The sequence below is a fragment of the Argentina anserina genome, chromosome 7, assembly GCF_933775445.1.
Source record: "Argentina anserina chromosome 7, drPotAnse1.1, whole genome shotgun sequence".
Taxonomy (NCBI): Eukaryota; Viridiplantae; Streptophyta; class Magnoliopsida; order Rosales; family Rosaceae; genus Argentina; species Argentina anserina.
The window spans coordinates 1,123,854-1,139,726 of NC_065878.1; the positions used below are offsets into that span (position 1 = coordinate 1,123,854).

General features: G+C 36.3%; 2 protein-coding genes across 2 annotated transcripts; both read left to right on the forward strand.

The window, feature by feature from the left end:
• Window positions 1–7,368: 7,368 nt before the first annotated feature.
• LOC126802447 (protein DETOXIFICATION 43) lies at window positions 7,369–13,887 on the forward strand. Its single transcript, XM_050530078.1, has 14 exons — window positions 7,369–7,496; window positions 10,031–10,134; window positions 10,247–10,368; window positions 10,566–10,988; window positions 11,095–11,288; window positions 11,441–11,576; window positions 12,099–12,195; window positions 12,300–12,400; window positions 12,492–12,655; window positions 12,795–12,866; window positions 12,969–13,085; window positions 13,185–13,280; window positions 13,364–13,485; window positions 13,635–13,887. Exons 2-14 carry the CDS (start codon window positions 10,058–10,060, stop codon window positions 13,699–13,701), a joined length of 1,788 nt encoding a protein of 595 aa, XP_050386035.1. The 5' UTR covers window positions 7,369–7,496; window positions 10,031–10,057; the 3' UTR covers window positions 13,702–13,887.
• A 1,010-nt stretch (window positions 13,888–14,897) lies between these two features.
• Window positions 14,898–15,332, forward strand: LOC126802635 (RING-H2 finger protein ATL70-like). The gene has a single exon (XM_050530285.1). The coding sequence runs from the start codon at window positions 14,898–14,900 to the stop codon at window positions 15,330–15,332; it is 435 nt and encodes a 144-aa protein (XP_050386242.1).
• The last annotated feature ends 541 nt before the right edge of the window (window positions 15,333–15,873 follow it).

Consider the following 15,873-nt stretch of genomic DNA (forward strand, 5'->3'; position numbering starts at 1 on the left):
TGTCTATGTATTTAGGATAACCGCTGCGGACCCTAATTGCATGATCAAACCATAGTTACTTGTGAAGTTATTACAACATGAATGACATGACCCGCCACAAAATATACCCTAATATCAAGGCAGATTATGCGGGGACCACTGTCAAATGAGATATACCAAAAATTTCGGCATAGTCTCTCCTTAAAGTAATCAATCATACCTGTACAAAACGACACTCCCCATATCTCAAATCCAACCTCATCACCTGGAGCCTCCGTGCTCCCCATAATTTCACAACCTCCCTAATCACAAATCATAAATATAATTCAAAATGCATGTCGGATTATGCAATGTTCGTTACCTAATCTCATTGGACCCCTGGAGCTCGTAACTCGTCTTATACCGCAACTGCCCAACCCACTAAGACGACGGGGTCAAAACAATCATACAACATTCTATAAACACCGAACCGTATAAATTTATATTTATAACGACGTACACTCGGAAAGAAAAAACGAGACCATATAACACTTGGCGAGTCACTAGTCCTCTCATTTTCAACCTCTATCGGGAGTCTGCTAGTACATCCCCTTTCTTCTAGCAACTCAGTATTCAACACTGCTTCCGGTTCATTCCCTCTCTCCTCAGTTCCATTCACTCAGTAAGCCTCATAACATAACTCCGATTCTTACTCGTAAACGCTGAAACCACAACCCGAACTATCACACAACACCCGACGTTTACCTGTCAATAAATCTCACAAACTAACCCTAATTGCGACAGAAGTAAATAACGCTATACAATCATCTAACAATATAAACATATAGCAACCAACATTAAATGACCATAATTCTTAAAGCATCAACTCATCTAGCAATGATAATCTAATCTAGAATATTTGTGGCTGTATCCAAACCTTGGTTAGGTTGCCTACGTGATAGGAGCACCTTGTGCGACGTTCTTAACATGTTTTTACCTCCTTTTGTACTTTTCTTAGCCCTTTTTGTTGTAATTTTGAGTCATTGAATCGTAGTAGGAGCCTTCAGTGCCAAGGATGGTATTTTTGTACTTAAACAAGTTGAAAACGCAGAAATGGTCTAGAATCTTTGTTGGACTAGGAAACCTAGTTAGATTAGGAGTCTTCATCTTTCGACGTTTTCGTTGCATTGGCGATATATTGAGAATCCTACTTGCATTAGGAATCCCTTTTAGACTAGGAAACATACCATTTCATAAAGTCATACTCGAACTGAAACTCTTGTTCTGTAACTTTCTTAATCGTACTTTCCTATTCTAATAACTTACTTGATCGAGAAAGTTCCTTGTTGTGAAATGGAAACTTTCCTAATCTAATTAAGCTTATCTATCGCATATGTTTTTTTAAGACAATATTTGTCTAGATTATGACAAGTTTATATGAATTATCTTGTCTTTATTCTTGTCTTTTATTATTTTCAGATTTTAAAGATGAGATTGTCTAGCTAGAATGAAGAAAAAAATAGAGGAAAAGTCAAAGCAAAGGAGGAAAATAAGGAAGGAAGGAGACAACCAAATTAAAGAAGAAAAATAAGGAATTGATCAAAAGAGATTGCACCCACCAATGAGAAAAATAAGTGAAAGAAAAATAGAAAAAAAGAAAGAGATAAATGAAGGATTAAGTAAACAAAAAGAGATAATGCAAGAGAGAAAGAAGGAGACAACCAAATTAAAGGAGAAAAAAATGAATTGATCAAAGGAGATTGCACCCACCAATGAGAAAAATAAGTGAAAGAAAAAGAGAGAAAAAATGAAGAGATAAAGGATGGATTAAGTAAACAAAAAGAGATAATGCAAGAGAGAAAGAATGAGACAACCTACAAACTGAGGAGAAAAAGTCCAAGCTATAATAATCAAGGAGCCAAAACTCTTCTATAAATAGCACATCATTCACAAAAAAAAATCATCACTTCTCCTTAGCATTCAAGAGTTGAAACTCAACCAAAACGCCATCATAAACTTCCTACACAAATCAGCCAAGTCGTCCACCCCAAAACCATCATCATCTCCACCAAGTTTCACCTATTGCAGCTGTACCTCTAAGGTTCCTACAACGTGTGATTCTCGCAACTCATCTCCATGGCTTCGTTTATTTGTGTTAATCTACAATTCTTTGTCTATGAAGATTATAGTTTGTTGTTTATGTGAAAGTATTGGTTTTGTATTTGTTTCAAAATTTTCAGATTGTATTTGATATGTTTTTGAGACTATGCCGAATCTATGTTCCTATAATTATTGGAGTTTGTATTTCTATTGTTGTGTTCTACTCTTCTTTTACTTGCTCTTAGATAATTTTCATACGAATTTAGTGCTTGAATGCAGTCCCTAAGATTGTATTTGAGTGTTATCTTCATCATTCATATTGACACAAATTGAATCATGCCCTAACTAGGTTTGGTTTGTGTTAATTAAAGTGGGAAATTCTGGAAATTTACATGTACCACATGGTGAGTGACGCCACCGTGAAGCATGTCTCCAACAAAGATTTGATGCTTAAATGTAATCTTGTTTGATTTATACCCTAAGTGTTGTTAAACTTGATTGCATGCAATTTAGGTGAGGCCCTAAGTCAACCTAAACGTCAATATAAATCTTGCATGATTAGATGTTCCCTAAGGCTATAATTGTATTGGTGTCTAAAAGTGTGTGATCAGATGAATTAAAATGCATGATAGAACCAAACTTGTAATTATGTGATGCATTAGTGAATTTGGTTTAGTTTGGTAAAGAGAAGTCGATCATATAAATAGTAATTTAGGTTTTATTTTAGTATTTAATAATCAATCTCAAACCCCCCATTATTTGTTAACACTAAAAGTTTAGAGTTCCCTTCAATTCCCCGGACTGAACGATCTGTGCTTATTCTATACTAAAAAGGGATCAAGCCATTCGTAATTCAATCTTCCATCAAGCCAACATCACACACGCATCATCACAACCAACACACATAATCAATAACATAACATTCATCCATCTATCCATGAATTCCTACACTAAGAGATTTATTTTGAACCCCAAAACTCGGCCGGATTCCAGCGCCGCCCCTGTTCTGGCAACCACCGAATGTCACCAAATTTCATTAACACAATATACTCGACATTTCTAACAACTTTCTAGTTCACAACAAAGACCAAATCCGAGCCTATACAATCTAATTTATGAAGAACACAAAATCAGCACTATTCATAAACCCTAGAATTTCAAATCATCAAGTTATCTTACCTCGATGCGTATTGGCTCAATTCCTTTGGAGGGTTTGTTGATGGAGACGAGACCTTCAAAACCCCTCAAGAAACTCGAGCTATGGCGGTCGGAGGATGGAGTTCCGATCAAAAGTGTATATTGCGGCAATGGAGCTTCTCGGCGTCGATTCTACCAATCGGCGGAGCTAGGGGCTGCAACGCCAGTCCCAAACGAAAGGCGACCCTCCAAGCTCCAAGACGCAACAGGTGCGGTGATCCAGTTCGCCGTGCGGCGGAGATTTGCGCCAGGGACCAAATCTAGGCTCCTCAGGTGAACAGTGCCCGATGGGTTTCTATTTTTCCTCCCCTCCTCCTTTATCTGGTTTTTACCCATATTTATACTATCTTCCAAAAATGCCCAAATACGTTTTTGATTCATAACTTTCATACAAATTCTGATTTAGGCGTGCCGCGTGTCCACGAATTTGTATCGACGAGCCCTACAACTTTCGTGAATGAAGTTTTCTCGAAAAAAAACTTACGCATCAAAACGTCAACTCTTAGAGGTGTTACACTTAGTAACGTTATACGGGTAAAAAGGTTTGGGGCGTATCAATGAACCTTAGGGAGATTAGAACTTGGTTTTCGTTGGCTTTATATTACTTGTTTGGTAATTCCTTGTGTATTGGTTGGTTGATCACTTGTACATAGTAGTGTAGGTTTTATTTTTCTGTTCTTAAATCGTTTCTATCAAAACCTTAAACCTCTTTGTGAATTCGTTGTTTTATGGTTTGTGATTCAGTCCCTGGTTAGATCTCCGGTTTGTAACGATACTCTCTTGCTTTATACTACTAATAATGCTTACAGATTTAATATTGATGTCGAGTAATCGAGCTGATCATTTCGTCAATATAATTTCGGTATTTTTTTTCTTTGGTTAATTTGATATTTCAATGTCACCTTATCAAACCCATTTTTAGAGGAAAAAATTGAGAAAGAAAATAAGAAGAAAAGTAATAATACTAGTAGAAAAAAGGTTTTCTCACAAGAAAAACTACAAAAAAAAAATCCATGCTAAGGTTCGAATCCAAGACATGAGGTGTACACTAACCAACTGAGCTCCACAACTATGTGTGCAAAAAATTGATGTACTGAAAATCTGGGCTGCAGCCCATAGTCCCCTTCAAACAGGTCCGCGCCCCTGGTTTCAATCTTTTCAATATACTAGAAATGGCAACATTATTGTGTGTCCTCCACGCGAAAGTTGAATCTATTATTCTCAGTTTAATCACAAGTGTGGTGACATCGTGGCTTCCAAAAAGTTACAAGGAAATGTAGGAGTGTTAAAATAAGATTTCAGTGGGTTTCATCTTTTCAATACACTAGAAATGGCAACATTGTTGTGTGTCCTCCACGCGAAACTTGAATATATTATTCTCAGTTTAATCACGCCCAATGTGCTACGTGTGGTGACATCGTGGCTTCCACACGAAAGTGGACTCCTTTTTCTATCTAATTGAGTTTTTGTTAATAATCAAATTGATCATGCATTGCTTTTAGAACAAGATCACGTAGATATCTAATAGAATAGCGCACCTAATTACATGCATAACGTATATAGATTACACTGAGATTCTCCTCAAAATTGTTGGTATGGAAGGGAAATGAGTGTTCATATAATACATACGCTTATTATATATAAATATATATATATCGATGTACATTATATTAAGGTAATACAGCCACAATACATTATAGACCTGCCGAAGCTCAAATTTCTTAGAATTTTCTGAAAAAAGAAAATCATTAAGCAGATTATGCATGTTTAGATTTGGGGAAATGAAAACATACACAGTTTGAAAGTACTTTTACGTTAGGGTAAGGAAGCAATGGATATATAGAAGTATATATAGAACTTATCTTTAGATTTCAGGTGGATACACAAAGTCGTTTCTACTACCATTGTTTTCAAAATTAAGAAATATGGAAGGGTTTTCATTAGCAATACCAGTACGTAAGGTTGTGGTACGTATTTGGTTCACTAGTGACACTACAGATCATGCAAATGCATCCAACCTCCATATTATATATACAATCTTAAAATCGAAATTAATTCCTCAAAAAGGAAAGCAAGAAGACAAAGCTTCCCCGGTTCAAAATTCTGTAGATGCTCCACTATTGCTTTGCAAAGTGAAACTCCAGCTAATGATGTTTCTTCTGGAATATTAATTTGGTACGTGATAGCTATAGTTTTAAGGATGAAGAGCAAATTAACCTCATGTTCAATGATCCCTCCTTCTGTGCGTACCTTCTCAGTGGAATAAACCGAATAATCATATTTACTAATAGTACTAGCCTACTAGGGGATCGAGTCTCGCGAGTCATTTCTGCTTGTATGATCGATCTGCTTCTACGTACGTACGCTTGAATTGTGATGTTCGAGTTACGTACTTGTGCGTGCTACTACTGCTAGCTCGATCTTTTCTCGTGTGGATCCTCTCTTCAAATTTATTTTCGTTTAATCCGCAAGTCTTAAAAATAGCAATTAGATGTGTGTACATCTTAGATCATGCATGCATTTCAACTAAGTTAATTAACTGGTTGATGAAGAAAATAAGAAACTAACTGGTTGGTGGCTGGTATAGATAAATTAAAGTATTGCATGCGCCACTACATAAATCAGGTAAAGTTAACGTTGTTGAGATAAATTTAACAAATACATCACGCAAAGATGTCTCACCCACTGATTATCAGACCACTGTATACTGATGTGTCCTCTATTTGTAGTTTCCTACTTCTAGTTCATGAGCAAATTAAGTCGACTTGTGGTTAATCGAAATAAAAAAAGACAGATAACAATTTAAAGAAACTACTCACAGTCATCTGTCAACAGTGTTAATTTGTAGCACAATTGGAATGAGTTAACAAAGAACGTTCTTTTTTCTCATTCCTGAGTTAGTTGTATGATTATAATTACTAATTAGTTTGAAAAAGAAAATCGCTAGCTTCTATCAGTTCTATGTTGGAGACTTGGAGCGTTGGACGGTTGGACCTAGCTCGTTTAAGCCACGATTCCTTAGTTATTAATTAGTGTACATTTTTATGAGTAATTATGCATGTGACTCGATATGAATATCCATCTCAGCAACTTGCAATATCAATTACTGATTCTTCTTATGAATTTGGAACATTTAGGTGCCCATCACAGCACAATCGATCTAGCTAAAATAGTTCACAAGTAAATCGTTTTAACAATATTAGATCAGTTTGCCACTTTGCCTCACCAAATTAATTTGAAGGATGATTCTTGCGAAGACCTTAAAACTTCAAAATTGCCAATAACTGAACCATACATATGCATTCAAAATGTGACATTCGTTTAACTAGACATATACATTTACAATTTCAGAAAGTTTAATTTACAGACGTTAAGCACTCTAGCTGTTTGTGAATAACTGAATATGGTACGATCTAAGTAGATGGGAACTACCACAGCTTTACACGAACTTCATGTAGTCATACGCACAAGGTTCTCTTAGGACAGTAATAGTATTTATGACATGAAGCTAGCATATATTGTTCATTAATGGGTAGCCATAATTATATGTTTAACCAGTAAGCCCAAGAAAATTAATTCTTCAAGATCGAATTGACCAATCATACATGGCTTTCTGATAATGTAAGGTAGCCGCTGATCGAAAATTAGGCCAGGCAAAAGAGGTTATTGGGAATCCTACGTAGACCTCATTAACTTGCAAAAAGATATATTGCTAGCAATCTAGCTTAGCTATACCAGAACAAGCACTTCTATTTTCCTTCATTAATATTCTATGTAGGACAAAAGATTAAATCATTTATACTCTAAATAGTTTATAGAAAGCTTAATTAGGTTACGTTGATTGTGGACTATCCACCTTTGCCACAATCTAAACAAACCCATATGTGAGTCCCTGCATATTTGGCCAAATTATTAATTCGAGGATTAGTACTTCTAAATTCTAAATGAGTCTCTTTCTTTCTTAACCCTAAAACGGATCATTTTCTTCTGTTTCGCACTTGATGCTTCTCTGCTGCTTACCTATTGCTGCCTTTATTTATTTTTAAATTTCTTGGAGGGATTGGACTTGGGGATCAGAGTGGAGGGAAGAATACCTATAAAAGGGAAGGTATCTTGGCTTTGTACAGGTGTGTTAATTTGTGAAATTAAGCAAATTAAGGGTCACGAAGTTGGTGAAACCATCGAGCTCGATCTGCACACTGAGAGCCGCCTCGCTCGTATATAAGGGGAAAGTGTTTAAGGTATGCAGTTAGTTACTTGTAAATGATGAAAGCACTGCTAGTTTTCCTTTCTTCTAATCTGCATACAATCCCAAGGCTAGATAATAAGTTCGATATTTCTATTTTCACATATCAGTTCCTGGCTCTATGTTCTTTGCTTGGTCCTCAAGTGAGCTCTTATTCCTTGTACGCATCGCGTATTATTTTGCATGCATCGATCTTTTCTTGCACACACTTTTATGAATATCTTTATAGATTACACGCACCTGATTCACTTCCTCTATGTTTTAGTTTACTGGTCCTAACTATTATTTAACGGGTTCATGTTGACCGGAAATGTTTAACGTGAAAGTGTTTTTAGCTGGTAAATATGATCGAGGACATGTTTCTTCACAGAAAACACGAGTACATTTCAAGTCCAATGGATACATTTTTTATTAGTATCATAGCAATAATCTAAATGAATAAAAATTCCTGGTAAAACTGTTCGTGTCGATGAATACGTACCTATTTACAACTAATTTGCTCCGCCAAAACTTCTAGAAAAAGGTTCTGTATACGAATATTTAGAAGTTAAATTGGTTAATATATGTAAGCATGCTTGCTCTTTGCAAAACACTAGCAGAGCTGCATGCACAATGTCACTACAAGTAGAAAAAATTATGTACCACATGGGAATCCAGAATAACTACGTACGTACCAGGTGCATGTTAACTTCTATAATAATTATAGTACGGACTCGAATCCAATACCAACCTGGCGGTCGGGATCCCGTACTGATGAGCAAAGCACAGAATCGTTCTTGCGGTCCTATATATCTCCGGCCGGCCGGCCGGCCAGTCTTTTCTGAGTCGTTGTCTATCAATTAGTTTAAACAAGGAAACTGCTTCCCAGTTAAACCTTGCGTGCCACGATTGGTCCTTGAAAAATCTTATCTGCTAGCCTTTTTCATATCAAGGCATCAACAATGCTGCTTATGTAGCTTCCACTACTCATGACAATCAGACAATGTGTTAATTATGCGACTAAAGTGAGGCGATTGTAGTCATATAGATATTGTTAAATTTTTTGATAATATATATAGTATAAAAAAATTAATGTATAGTCCCTAAGTTTTGGAAATGTACGTACATTGCTTGATCACACATTCACACCCTATATTATATTAACCTGCTAGCTAGTTTCACACCCGGGACAGGTCGAATCTAGTTTGGGTTGTTTCAGTAGGAAGGTTCACACAGACATGGACAAGAAAAGGATCAAAACTCACCATTACACCATATATACCTCTAATGAAATAGAAGACGCCTACCCTTAAAGCTCAATAAAAGGATTTTTTTGTTAATCCCTGCCAATTACTGATTGAACTACATAAAGTATATGAATGGTTCTATTATACATATACGTAGCTGGGACTTGGGAGGTAAACATTGCATTATGTTGTAAAAAATCAACGTATATTTGCTCTTTAGATCGATGTATCTTATATTTTGAATCACACTGAGAATGAGAATAGAAGAATAGAATTGCATTTTTTTTCATGAGATATCAAACATATGACATTGCTTAATCACATATGAAGAAATAATCAATGGAGCCCCAAGCCACCAAACCCCATTCCCTTTTTGTGATTTGAAACTTTAGGGGTGTTGCCACAAAAAAAAAACAATTAAAAATCCACTCAAGTGTGGCTTTCTCTTTTTTTTTTTGGTCAATAAGTGTGGCTTTCTCCCTCATACGCCACATTGCCACACTTTTGTGGGTTTCTTATTTTGTGTTTGCGACACCCCTAAAAACCACACAATGGAAATACATGTGTCTGGCTGTTAGCCTATTATTGTTGTATTGAAGTTAACGGATCTTTATAAATCAAAATATATCTATTATGTATTTTGAACAATGCGTTAACGTATTGCCCAGTAGTACGTTATGATTTTGAATTTTCAGTAAGTAGACAATGTAAACTTGTGCAGAACTTTAACAGTGCTTAAACCTTAAATTTCTCGCAAAGGTTCGTCTTTTTAGTAAGAATAATGAAAAAAATCATATATTTTATTTTTTAATAGAAAGAATCATGCATTGACTATTGAGTCATTGAGAGTCTGAGACCAACATCAGCTGCATATATATAGAAAACAACACAACTGGGGAAGGTTCTATATATTTTCAATTTTTCATATATATATGTGTGTGTGTGTGTGTATATATATATGTGTGTATATATATATATATATATATATGCACCTATAAATACGCTTTGAACTTGTAGTAGTGTTTATTTCTACTTTCTGTGTCACCTTCTTGGCGTTAGTTCTGAAAAGCCCTGCTGAGACATTGCTTAAAATTGAAATTGAACTTAATTGATTGCCTTCCTTGTCAAGTAAGTGGGCATTTCATTTTCATAGCGGGCAGTCTTTATTTTTGGAATTTCGACCACTTTAGCTTGGTATGAGATCTTGTGTTATCTCACATTTGCAATTGTGTATAGCTTAGATTATAACAACAGTATTTTATCAACATCAGAAACACTTACTCTGAACTAATATAATTTGCAGGAACTGTTTTTCTAAGCATAAGCATATATGGGAGAGGAAAAAGATATGCATGAACCAGTGAGCTTTTGGAAGATGCCTGTTGGTGTTTTCTTCAGGGATGCAAGGTACAGTTCTAGAGCTCTTTTCAAAATATTTATTATTGATAATGTAGAAGAAAGAAGAAAATGATCCATGCATGTGAACTGATTGATCAGTATATGATAAATTCGATTGCAGGAGTGTTTTCAAATGGGATGTGCTTGGTAAGGAGATATTGCAGATTGCAGTCCCTGCTGCTTTAGCTGTAGCTGCTGATCCTGTCGCTTCCTTAATCGACACAGCATTCATCGGTCATATAGGTATGTATGCATTAGTGTTGTTCGATCATATGTTTCTTGTATGCACCAAAGTTTAGGCATCCATTTTTAGGATACATTCTGTTATTGAATAATGCATAAAATTTCCACATCCACACAATGCTGTACTTTGACTAAGCCCTGACTATTCAATGCTTCATCAAATGATTCGGTCATCAATTTTGTTATTGTTTCTTCAGGTCCAGTTGAGCTTGCAGCAGCAGGTGTATCTATTGCGTTATTCAATCAAGCTTCAAGGATTACTATATTCCCACTTGTCAGTATCACCACCTCCTTTGTTGCTGAGGAAGATACTGTAGCAAAAATGAAACTAGAATCAGGAAAAGGCCAAAAATTGGAAAAGGGTGCAGACATGCTTGATGACATGGAAAAAGGGGTTGTTGAACCAAGGCCTGAGACGAAAGATCCTGCACTAGATGTTGCAAATGGTGAAGCCACAGAAAATTCCAAGTGCCTGGGCAATGATGAAAACAAGGAAAATGATGAGAATTCAGACATAGGACTAGATGAAGGCAATGAAGCAAAGAAATCCATTACGGAAAATGCTAAGCTGGAGAATGGAGAGAAAGGTGTTCCGAAAACCAGTGAACCTCAAGAAAACGGTACTCTTTTATTCCCTCACTGAAAGATTAATGAACATCCTGAATAATTAAGATACTACTGTGAATTTGTGTTTGTGTCATTTAGTATTGGTTATTTGTTGATCAGGTTCAAAGACAAGTATTGAAGATGGTCCATCTGTTGTTATGAACAGTACTAAGAAGGCAAATATGAAGAACCAAAAGCGTACCATTGCTTCCGCATCAACAGCACTCATATTCGGTGCAGTCCTTGGCCTCCTGCAAGCTTTATTTCTCATGGTAGGATCCAAAGTTCTGCTTGGTGTGATGGGTGTGACAAATGTAAGTTGAGCCGTTTAATTGTTGTTTTTAATCATGCATTCTTTTTGTAATATGTTGCAAATCGTTTGAGCAATTCATTATAAAAAAAATTCAGTTAATCAATCAATCCTTATTGAATGTTGGAAATAATTGCAAATCACTTTATTGAGCAGGAGTCCCCTATGCTAAGACCAGCATTGAAGTACTTAACAGTGAGGTCGATCGGCGCACCTGCTGTTCTTCTTACATTGGCCATGCAAGGAATCTTCCGAGGGTTTAAGGATACTAAAACTCCTTTATATGTCATTGGTACGTAGGCCTAAAAATCTCTTCGATTGTGATATCTTCGTCCTCCTTCTTGCCCTTCAATATTGTTAAACACAAGCAAGGATATAGCCGTATATAAAGATCGAGTCTGTCTACTAATAACCAACTCTTCTTGGTACTTTAGTATAAACAATCTTCAAGTGATATATTGAGTGTATTGACATCATTATAGACTTATAGTACAGAACTACAGATTAATAATAGAAATTAGAAAATGCTGGTTGAGTAAACCATAAACATGAACCTGAAAGTACTCTGATCTAGACAAGCATACAACTTCAAAAGTTTGTAATATTTGGGTGCTATTTTAAAAGGAGTGCATGTGAGTGTACTGGTTTCATGTAATGAAAACTTACAATAAAGATGTTAACAAATCAACAGAAAATAAACATGCAAGAGTATGCTTATATTATGATGCATATTAAATTGTTGAAGAGTACACCATGTACTTTCTAAATTGATGTAATTGCAATCCAAGTCTAATTTATTTGTTTCTCTCTGTAGTCGCGGGATATGCAATTAACATTGCCTTGGATCCACTTCTCATCTTCGTCTGTGGTTTGGGCATCAGAGGTGCAGCTATTGCACACGTTCTTTCTCAGTGAGTAGTTTACCTGTGTCTTGGACTCTCAGTACTTTAAGAGCTTACATTAAGTGTATATCATCCTTGTATACTAACGCATGCAATGGTTGGTATCTTTTAAGGTACTTGATGGCTCTCGTCCTCTTCTTATTACTAACGAGAAAGGTTAATCTCATGCCACCAAGTATTAAAGACCTTCAATTCGGCAAGTTTCTTAAGAATGGTAATTAGCTTGTTCCTTCATTTAGTTGCTCTCTTTGATAAGTTCTTATCAGGGAGGTACATTTATTTGAAGTAGTTTTTCTTGGAAACAGGTTCTTTATTGTTGGCTAGGGTGGTCGCTGTGACATTTTGTGTCACCTTAGCAGCATCTTTGGCAGCACGGCTCGGTCCAACTCCTATGGCTGCATTCCAGACATGCTTACAAGTCTGGTTGACATCATCCCTTCTAGCTGATGGGCTGGCTGTTGCAGGACAGGTAATATCAATTATAGTTTACTCATTTTATAGTTACAAATTCAGTAAATTGTTGATTGTTTTCGGACCTGTGTTATGTTACTTGTGTATACGAGCTTCTTCATCATACAACCTATTTGTTGTTGTTCCTTGTTCTGTAGGCAATTCTAGCATGTTCTTTTGCAGAGAAAGACTACAAAAAGGCCACTGCAACCGCAACTCGGGTGTTACAGGTACTCGAGTTTAACCATTCATGGACACATGAAGTTTCAATTTCCATTGAGAACTTCCCCATCAGAATTTCCTGATTTTTTTTTTGTTTTGTTTATGTCCAGATGGGATTTCTACTTGGTGTGGGACTATCTCTTCTTGTTGGAATTGGTTTGTACTTTGGAGCTGGAATCTTCTCAAGAGATGTCAATGTTTTGCACCTTATAAAGATTGGCCTTCCTGTATGCCTACCTTGTTCATCAAAAAGCTCATAATTTAGTATCATTATTTTTCTATAATGAACAATAATTCAACTAATTTATTTTCAACACATCTCCCAGTTTGTTGCAGCTACACAACCAATTAATTCTCTCTCTTTTGTCTTTGATGGTGTCAACTTTGGAGCATCTGACTTTGCATACTCTGCATATTCCTTGGTAACTTTTCCTACACTTCCATGAAATCTTATTAGTTTCTACTTTTGTTTTACTGTCTAAAACAATCTATTATTTCCTTTCAGGTTCTGGTGGCCATAGCAAGCATTATTTCCTTGTTCCTTCTCTCTAAATCCCATGGTTTTGTTGGAATATGGATTGCTTTGACCATCTATATGGGATTGCGAGCACTGGCTGGCGTATGGAGGTAACTATATTTGCAGCTTAAAATGCTAGCAGAATCGTATTGTAAAGTCAATCGAACGTGATTGGAAATATGGTTCATCAAGCTTTAGTTTTTCACATTTTTATACTAATAGATCAGTTGAACTGAGGTTGCTAATACTAAATTTGCAGGATGGGGACTGGAACAGGACCTTGGCGCTTTCTCAAGCGTCGTTCATCACCACAAGTTCCAAAATAGGAATACTTTACGACATTGTATTCCCATGATTTTTTTTCTTTGCTATCTCATCTTCCGGTCAACATAAAATTCCAATCTGCAATTTCCCCCATTTTGTATTATGGTGACATCTGAAAGACACTCTGGCATGGTTTAATATATATCGTTGTTGTACTTTGTACTGTAATTTCACACCACCATTGTATCCTGATTACTCTCCTAGAGGAGGATGGTTTGAAACATAAATTGAAGGGAATGACTCACCCCAGCTACTCTCTCTCTCTCTCTCTCTCAAAATAGATCTAATCAAGCTTTAAGATACATAAATGATAAGAAAATTACCATATGGAAGATACACAATGACATTGTTGTACTTCAGATATCATTAAAACTTATTTGAGAAACGAAAATGATGTGGTAAGACATGGGCTAAGACTATGGGTATGTTAACTAACATGCATGTTTTTCATACATTAACTCATGTTACCACTTGAAGAATCTTGTGGTATTTAAAATATACCACTCTAAGGACTCATGTAATCACCTTGAGAGCTAAAATTACAACTGTGAGATCTCATTTCACCAATTTAAGATTTGCGTACTGTTGTACATTAACACATTGTATGTAATTAACATATACGTCATATACAAAGCCAGCTTCACAAAGCTTAGTTAGGTACATTCATACCGAAAGAAAACTAATTTGGCCAAAAGTACTATAATAAGATAGGCCTAATTCCTATCAACCTTACGCTCCATTCTCCAAAAGATAAATCATAAAATTAGTTTTCTGACATGTGCCGGCAACTACAAAGTAATATTGGAAAGAAAAAACAGATCTTGTGTACCAATAAAGGCCAAACTCCCTTCCTGAGAAAATGATGGACTAAATTAAACTATGACAGATAGAAACTCCACGACTAGTTCAGACCCCAGATACCAACCGAGTTCAATCACCAATACAGGCCAAACTTCCTTCTTGAGAAAATGATGCATTATATTAAACTATGAGTCTATGACAGATAAAAACTCCACGACTAGTTCAGACCCCAGAAGATACCAACCGAGTTCAATCACCAGATACACAGATGGTATAGCTAGGTTGCATCTCATTCATACTACTCAGCAACATTTCGTTATCTGTCCCAACAAACTGTCAAAGGAAAAATGAAAAAAGATAGACCCTTTTCTTTCATGATTGTGCATCAGCCAAGAAAATGGATCATGACGAACTATATGATGCTGGTGGAGTCTTCATTGGTGTTATAGCCATAATCATACTGATCATTGTTGTTTCTTACTGCCATCGCCGGCAATCTCTGGTGGATATTTCAGGTCATGATGATGAACCATCTGCAACATTTGAACAAGGCCTTGATGAAGCTACAATATGTTCATATCCAAAGCTGCTTTACTCAGAAGCCAAGCTGCACATGCGTGATTCAATATCAAGTAGTTCTCCTTCTTCTTCATGCTGCATATGCTTGGCTGATTTTGAAGACAAGGATGTATTGAGATCTGTCCCTAATTGTGGCCATTTCTTTCACCAAATTTGCGTGGACAAATGGTTGCTGCTTCACCCCACATGCCCAGTTTGCAGAAACGAACTTGTCGATCCATTGACTTATGTTGGTTCTGTAGCTGAGGTCTAGTACTTCTTTTCTTCTTATTCTGCCCCTTACTGGTCATTTGAAGATTCAAGATAGGCATGTATCAAATGGAACAAATTCCATATCTCGTGCTCTTCATAATTGAATTGATCCGGCTAGCTAGTTTAGATTTGATGCATATTTCATGAATGAAGATGGGGTACCAATGACCAGTTGTTCGATAATGTGCGTCTTTTCACCACTGACTTTGCCAAAGCTACAATATTTAAATTTTAGATCGAGGATTTGCATCTTTGTATGAATGTCTATAATCTAACTGTAATCTCTTCATTGTTTCAGGATGAAATAATTGTGTATTATTGAATGATATGGTGGCCTTTATATAGGCATTACAAAACCACAATCCCGTAGGATTCGGAGTCCTAATCTATTACGGAGATGCTAATCTATCTCCTAACAGGAAACCTATTAGGCTAAGACACACATAAGGGTAGAATAGTAATTCTCCCGGAACACTCCCCCTTGTGTCGCATGCCTAGGTTGCATGGTGCACATATCGTTGCCTCGGTAAAAACCTTGTCAA